The sequence below is a fragment of the Gobius niger genome (genome assembly GCF_951799975.1).
Source record: "Gobius niger genome assembly, chromosome: 8".
Classification (NCBI taxonomy): Eukaryota; Metazoa; Chordata; class Actinopteri; order Gobiiformes; family Gobiidae; genus Gobius; species Gobius niger.
Window position 1 is genome coordinate 6,572,303 of NC_136859.1, and position 8,037 is coordinate 6,580,339.

Sequence of the window (8,037 nt, forward strand, 5' to 3'; positions counted from 1 at the left end):
TCAGTAAAAGGTAATTAAAGTAAAAGACAACATTGGTTCACTTTGCCCTATCTCACAGTGGGCCATAACAAGGCCCAGCTCAAACAAATCAATGTCCATTTGTTGGAGGCTGAGACCTGATCATGTGTGAAGGACAGTGACCTTGTTTAGACACAAACTGACGGCAGATATTGGAGTATAAAGTTCATTGCAATCTCACTCCTCAAACATCTACCACGGCTGATATTTGAATCTGTTTCTTATCTGTAGCAAATACTTTTTCTGTTCCAATGTCATGGTAAACTGACTGATAGAGATGTAGTGAGAGGTCCAAAGTAAGAGGTAACTGTATAAAATAGTAAATAATTTTACTCGAGCAGAACTAACCCTTTAACTCCCACCTGAATCGAGCACATTTTCTCCAGTTTGGCTTTACCCCAGTCCAAAAGCTTCTGGAAAAAAGCTGTGAAAAAGCAACAAAACTGAGACGAAAACAATGATGGAAATGTGACAAAAAAGTGAGAAAACATTGACAAAAAAGTGACGAAAAATTGATGAAAAAGTTGCAAAAATGTCACAAAAATGTCACAAGAAATTGACAAGAAATTTACAAAGAATTGACGAAAAAATGACAAAAATATGACAAAAAATTGATAAAAATTTGACAAAAAATGACAAAAAATTGACAAAAATGTGATAAAAAATGTGACAAAAAATGACAAAAATGTGATTAAAAAAATGACGAAAAAATGACAAAAAAATGACCAAAATGTGACAAAAAATTGTTGAAAAAAAAGACAAAAATGGACAAAAAATGACAAAAAAATGACAAAAAAGTTTCAAAAATGAGTTGAATACCCACAAAAAAATTATGGAAAAAAAAAAATCTGATGACGTGAGGAAAAAGATCCTCTGGTTCAGGTGGGAGTTAAGAGGTTAAGAAGTATTGACCCAAAACCGTAAAAGTGCTGAGAAAAAAAGCACCTCAAGAATGAATGTGAAAATGTTGATACAATATTTGGAAAGAATAACTTTCGTTTAAAAATAAAAAGTCAAACATGAAGCATTCTTTTTAGATTTACTGCCATTCACTCAAGTGAGAGTACCGTTCAAAATAATATATCTCAAGTTAGAAAACAGTACTGTGTTGTTAAACTACTGCAAGAACTACCCACCTGTGCCCAGATCCAAGAAAAACTGTGACATAAAAGCCTTTATTTAGATTGTTGCAGATAAAACAAAGTATTTATGGAAAAGGAACATCTACGAAAAGGCATTTACTGACCTCTTGTGGTGAGCTTTTTAATAGCAAATTAAATCTGTACTGTTTATTCAGAAATATCAGAAAGTTCACTTTGTTTCTTCAAAAGTAAAACATAAATAAGTCTTATACACTCAGTATTTTTATTAGGCATTTTTTTACCCTCCCTTGAGTCATTATTCAGGGACTTTTTACTTTTAATTATGTCAATTTTTATTTTTAAGTCAGTAAACAGTTGAGGTACTCTACCAACTTCTGGTTAAACGTGTGTTATTTTACATGAAGAACTGTCCTGAATAAATGTGCTGATATTATTATTGTGATGCTTCTGATCAGAACGACTGGCTGTGCAATTATGTTAGAAAGTCACTGTGAAAGCTCAAAGTGTTAACACTAAAATTGTAAAATTAAGAATACCTACAGTTTGAACTTGAGTCAACACTTTTACTGCTTTCCACCACTGCTGCTTCCTTCCCCTTTCACAGTTTGAAACCTATGAATTAACTTGACTCAAAGTTGCGGATCCCGGACTCAGACGAGCCAGTCCTGGATGCAGGAGGTGAACACTGAGTGGTTATTGTGCCACTGGACGTGTTTGACTCCGGACTGTTCACAGACAGACACGTCCCCACGAGCGTCCAGCGTTTTCAGGCCAAAAGCGTCACTGCCGTAAAACTGGGAAAGAGAATATGTTTATGTCCACACACACACATGTCTCTCTAGTACCATGAATATAAATCATAAGGGCATATTTCCAGACAAACACACAACAACGGATGGATTGGCCGCCATAAAGTCCAGATCTCAATTGAAAATCTTTGGGATGTGGGCTTTAGGCTTTATCATTACAAGAACTTGGTTAAAAATTAATGCAACACTAGATCTTTTGACTTTGCAGAAGCACCTAAATAATTGAAACTATGTTGCAATCAAAGCGTGTGACTGTTTCTTTGGTTTTTATGGCAACTTTTTTAGGCTGTTTGGGCATCAAAATGACATAAAACCGTATTAGATTTGAATAGCTGCTGCCTGTATAAACCCTGGTCTGCATCACAGGTTAAGTGTCCCCTAAGGAAAATGTTTACACTCTTTGGTCGGCCTGACTCGGTCCACTCGTTTATTCTGCATCAGACATTGGTGTAGATTTTAAAGGGACTTTACAGAGATTAAACATGTTAAAATTATTTTCCTCCCCCTACATGTTCCAGCCATGTCCTAGTGCAGGGGTCCTCAGACTTTTTTCTCTGGGGGCCACATTATTGTTCCTGACTGTGATGGGGGGCCAGACCGGGTTGGCTATAACATAGAATTGTATATGACCCAGACCAAAATGCCTCATTGTGAAGTAGAGATGACTCGCCTGCACAGTCACCCCCACGACTCTATCTACAAGATCAACACTTGATTCAGGCACATATTTGTTTCACTGTAGTGGTTTGCAAAAATAGTAATCAAGTCTTCACACTTTGTCTTAATTTCCATTTATTTTTATTTTCAAATAAAACATCATTATGTAATGTGACCAAAGTAATAACTTATCACACTTGTATTGTGCTTTACAAGCCTGTGTCACAAGTTTCTCAAAGTACTGTAGTCATTATTCATTCACTCCACACTCTGTGGTGGTAAGCTTCATTTACCACGTGGCTATAATGTGTTTATATTCTGATCTCTTATGTAAGTGCCCTCTGCTGGACACCAATTATTTTGTATTTATTCAAATTGCCCCCTAGTGGCTGGAATGAGTAAACTGGTTATTTAGTTACAATATCCTAACTCCGCACAGGAATGGGCTAGAGACTTACTTTTTTTTTGACATACTCAGGGATTTGTGCTCTACACGTAGGGGGCCGGATTTGGCCCGCCGTAGTTTGAGGACCCCTGTCCTAATGTGTCGAATGAGCTCAGACCTGTTCACCACAACTGCCTCTGAAATCCTGCACTGTCACTCAAAAAGTTCATGCACAAGCTTAATATAGAAGGTGCAGTTACACGCATGACCTGAGGTGGCAGTAGTGAGTATTAAATGGCCAACTTGCATCTAGCCCCTTTAACATTAGTGCTGACCTTTTCACAAGTAAATAATCAATAAAGTATAAAGTCAAGCACAGGTATATTGATGTGGACGCTCTACAGAGATCTATGTGACATTTGCATTGTTTTCATAGAATCTAAATTGTGTTGATGCCATATTAGTATCAAGGCGTAAATCTCTTGTAATTGCACTTCATCCTCTCGTCTGTTGTGTAACTTTTTCTTACTCGTGTGAACGCAGCCGCTCTGACATGTCTGATGGAAAGTGATTTGAAACCCACCTGTTGGTTCCTCATCTCCACCACAGTTTCGTTGCTGTTGTAAAATCCAAAGTGACTGAGGATTTAAACAAAGAGAAAAAAACAGTCAGAAACCAAACAGACCAAAGAGGAACAATGTCCCTCTTAGGAACAATGTCCCCATTTTTGCTTTTGTTGATCTGCTTGACTCGTTTTCATTCACAGAATTGACAGAAGTAAAACCACAGGGTCAGATAAAGCTATATCCTATTCTTAATGTCAAGCTATTGTTTGGCTACTAAGTGATGTTATTGCTTATAGTAAGTCATATTTTAACTCATTACTTTCCTAATACTATACATGTCTTACATCCCACAAGGATAAAGGGAATTTATAAGCATGCTACACTAATATCTGGGAGGAAAACTGCAATTTATGGCCACGGTAATGCTAATAACAACTAGCCTGCTTGTCAACAATTGATAAAAAATGTTAAGAGGGACTTTCAAAACACATAAGGTTGTTTTTAAATTTCATTGTATTCATGGGTAGTGTTAATGTCCAGTTCATGGTCACGCGTTGGCACTGTGAGGTATGAGTGCTAACCATTTGCCCATGACAGGAATGACTGAGTGCTAGAAACTGTTCACTTTCTCCAAGTGTTGTGCGATCCAAACCTGGACTGCCATGGAGTGATGACTCCGTCGTCTGGTCCTCCAATCAGAACCAACTTCTTTATTCTTAGGAAGTTCTTTCTCCAGACTGAGGAGAAAAACAGAAAAAGAAGTCAATCAGACTGTCTTTTAGCCTGGATTCAGTCCTTGTTTAGCCCAGTTTAGTCCTGGTTTAGTCCCAGTACCGTCTGTATCCTTATGCTCTTTCTCTCCGTTGATCATTGCCAGGAAGTTGCTGTATTTCAGGTATTTGTCTCTGTGATGGGGATCTGTGGGGAAAATAGTTTGAAATAAATGTATAAAAATGAATGATGAATAAAATGTAGATTTAAAATGTTGTGACCGTTCCAGTACTGGCAGATGGACATCCCCTGGCCAAATGTCCAGTAACACAGTTTGTACACGTCCCTCTTCAGAGTCTTAGGGAAAATCTTCTTTAGATAATCTGTGCCTGCACAAAAACACGAGTGAAATTCATTAAAGCTGAACCAATTCAACTTTCACTGGTTTTATTTCCAAACTATGGACCTTAGGCGGAAAGATCAGTCTGTCTCGCAAGTGGTGACACATTTAAAAAAAAAAAAGTCTTGGTCTCGGGACTTAACAAGCAACAACTTCCAGAAAACTATATTATGTACTCTTTAAATTAATGTGGAAGGACAAATTCAAGCTGTAACTGTTTTTTTTTTTAAATTACAATCCAAGTTTAAAAATACATGAAGCCAAAGAACATGATTGTCAAAAATCTATTCATTGTTCAGCTTGTTTTCATAGAATAGCATAGGGGAGAACATTTTTCCCTGGGGGTAGGCAAGCCCTTAGCAGAAGGTACTGGGACTTGAATATTGTGAGGTTTTTTGGAACATACAATATCAATGGAATAAGAATAACAATAGACTTGTCTTAATTTCAGTTGGAGGAGCGGCCCATACAACTCAGTAGGAGAGCTGTTTTGGAAATAAATCTTAAAACAGAAAATCTATTAATGTTTTCGCTTATCAATATTTGGATAAGTGATTCACAAACCTGCCACTTCATCTCATGGCTCATGGCTGACACCGCCACAGTCATTTGAGCTTATTCATACGTATGTGCTGAGAGAGAAGGTGTTAGCTTAGCTGCCCACCAACCCCATTAAACTATGGGATGTTTAGATCGTTATATATGTCCTTCAAAGACATATAAGTGATCAACAAACTGAACGAAGAAAGTCAAGCATAAATCACCCACATGAAAATTGTGATTGATCTCATCTCCTTTAACTCCACTCACCTCCGTACTGTCCGGCCAGAGGAGACGACAGCGCGATGAAGGAGTGGATGTTGTGGTTTGGAATGACCGACAGGAGCGCTCTGCAGATCAGCCCACCTACAACAAGAAGACTGTTAACAAAACTCTTTTATGTTAAGCTTTCAAATGGAGTCAGTCATTTCCATCACATTTTTGTCTCTGTGATAGAAATGATTCAAAAACACCAAGAAATTGCCCTGATATGCATATTTGCATATTTTCCATTATAACTTTTAAGTATTATTTCAGTTTTATTCATGATGTTTGCTTTCTTAGTGTAATTTTCTGTTCTTTTTTCACACCTATGTTCTGCATCACTCATTTCTTTGTGTACCAATTGTGCTCTGCAAATAACTTGCCTATTTCCTATCGGGCTCCCCCACTGGCATCAACAAGTTTGAAAACCCGAAAGCAGAAGTACATATGGCACTGATATGAAAACTGTTACTAAGATTCACTTCCCTTTTCTGTTAATTTGCAGTTTAAATCAAGCTTTTACCACATTTGGAAATAGTCCGGTCTGTGTCAGAGCTGGCCTAGACTTTTTTTAGTCCTGGCTTGTACCTTGTGAGAAGCAGAGAAGGTGAGCCCCGTCTTTGGTCCGGTTCAGCCTGGACTCGAGAGCAGATCTGAAGGACTTGACCTGAGTCCACAAAGGTCTGAGACTCAATAAATCGTTGAACAAGTTCAGGGCAGTGACCTCTGTGCCGGGATGGGCCTTGAAATAAACACAAACAAGTATGTTCCATGTAGGTCTAAAAACTAAAAGGACTCTGTTGAGCTTATAAACATGTTATGAGGATGTTCCTTCAATGTATGTGTCTTCTAAAATGCTCTCTTCCACTTGCTGATGTCATGAGGTGGTGCTCCTCTGTATTTTTAGTCTTTTAAAGGGGATAGATGCTAGTTTGCTATTTCATACTCACTGCTGCCACCTCGGGTTATACGTGTAACTGCAGCTTCTATATTAAGCTCATGCATGACGGCACTTCAGACCCAAATTAACACCTTTTTGAGTGACAGTGCAGGATTTTAGAGGCAGTTGTGGGGAACAGGTCTGAGCTCATTCTACACATTAGGACATGGCTGGAACATGTAGGGGGAGGAAAATACAGAATTTTAACATTTTTAAAGTCTGTATAGTCCCTTTAAAGATGGCTTCATGCGACTCACTTTGATCATTTCACAGCTAGCTGGAACTTCCCCTGTTACTAAAATCTCTCTGCCGATTTTATTTTGTAAAAGGGAAAGAAAGTTGACCCCTTCTCAAACACCACTGAGCCACCGTCGCCCTCGCAACAAACGTGTTAATTCTGTCATTTCTCAAATGTTATAAACTGAGCAGAAATCTTATTGTAAACAGCTATTTTTTGTTAGAAAGGTGAAAACCAGATAGAGATGCTCCACGATCGTTCAGCCCCATTGCATTGTACTTATTGATGCGTGAGAGTAAATCCTTTCTCTCTTTTGTTTGTAATAATGTCTTCCTTTTTTTTTGCCATAATTGCTGTCGGTGGTTCTCATTTGTTGTTTATTTTTGGCGAGTGTGGGTTTTGGTTCACAGTTTCTTTTTGCCAAATGTACTTTTATTCAAAATATTTGAGTAAAGCTAATCATAATTTGAGGATTTGAAGTTTGTTATTGTCATATTTCGTTCAGTTTGATTATCCAAGGCACCATATTTTGACATCGCCAACGTTCTATTTTTCTCACTAAAGAGTTTTAAAGTGCACCTTTAATCTGCTTGGGTTTTATTGTCGACGTGGATTTGGATTAGGAACATTTTGAACATGCTAAGGCTTCATCTTTTTAGAAGCTATAAATGGTGACAGCAGTTATACAGAGCTCTAGTTTGTATCACATATCAAATTCAAAACACAGCTAAAAGCACCAGCAAGAAAAGGATGTTTAATCGTTTCTAGAGAGGAGCCTGCCGACAGCTTTGTGCACTGTCCGATCTGAGGTTTCCTATTGCACACTGGAGCACAGCTGAAGTTTTTCGAGTTGGCCCAGACACAAATCACAGCATTGTCCAGGTACATTTACAACAGAACGTAAGGACAGAATAAGAGTGGGCCCAAAACACAGCCTTGTGGCACCCCCATAGAGCTGTCTCAAAAAGAGGTGAAAAGAGTGAGAATATCTAGGTCTTACCTTCTGAATGAACCCAGTGAGCGCTTTGAACTGTTTTGGGCCATCGAACAGTCCGTGCACGATAATGACGGGTTTGTAGGCCTCTGATGTGAAGTAGGAGAGGAGCAGGAACAGCAGTGGATGGACCACAGAGGACTTCATCGCTCTGTGTGGCAAATATCACCTACAACTGAGAGACACTTCCTCCTGTGCTGTAAAGTTATTCACAAGGACTTCCTTAAAGTCACAACTACTCCTATTGAAGTCGACTCCCCCCTATTAAAATTGAGGTTGAAGTAGAAGTTGACCTTCTCGCTTTTTTTTTTTTTTTTACCTGGCATTGTTCACTCACTTAAAACAGACCTGGAGTTGTGTAGTGCTGCTCCGTGTTTTAAGGTCCAAACACCTGAACCTACCTCAACTACAT

The 8,037-nt window shown here is 38.5% G+C and overlaps 1 protein-coding gene across 1 annotated transcript; it reads right to left on the reverse strand.

The window, feature by feature from the left end:
• Window positions 1–1,689: 1,689 nt before the first annotated feature.
• On the reverse strand, window positions 1,690–7,773 carry LOC306966325 (lysosomal thioesterase PPT2-like). Its single transcript, XM_079561050.1, has 8 exons — window positions 7,632–7,773; window positions 6,042–6,195; window positions 5,460–5,555; window positions 4,531–4,638; window positions 4,373–4,456; window positions 4,191–4,275; window positions 3,556–3,610; window positions 1,690–1,915 (listed from the first exon to the last, which is right to left on the reverse strand). The coding sequence occupies exons 1-8, from the start codon at window positions 7,770–7,772 to the stop codon at window positions 1,772–1,774; spliced, it is 867 nt and encodes a 288-aa protein (XP_079417176.1). The 5' UTR covers window position 7,773; the 3' UTR covers window positions 1,690–1,771.
• Window positions 7,774–8,037: the final 264 nt, after the last annotated feature.

Bases quoted from the DNA above. Each gene is read 5' to 3' on its own strand.
- LOC306966325 (XM_079561050.1), bottom strand. From the start codon at position 7,772: ATGAAGTCCTCTGTGGTCCATCCACTGCTGTTCCTGCTCCTCTCCTAC. The intron at 5,556-6,041 runs GTACAAGCCAGG...TTCTTGTTGTAG, and splicing joins CCTTCTCTGCTTCTCACAAG to GTGGGCTGATCTGCAGAGCG. The intron at 3,611-4,190 runs GTTTGGATCGCA...TTAAATCCTCAG, and splicing joins ATCACTCCATGGCAGTCCAG to TCACTTTGGATTTTACAACA.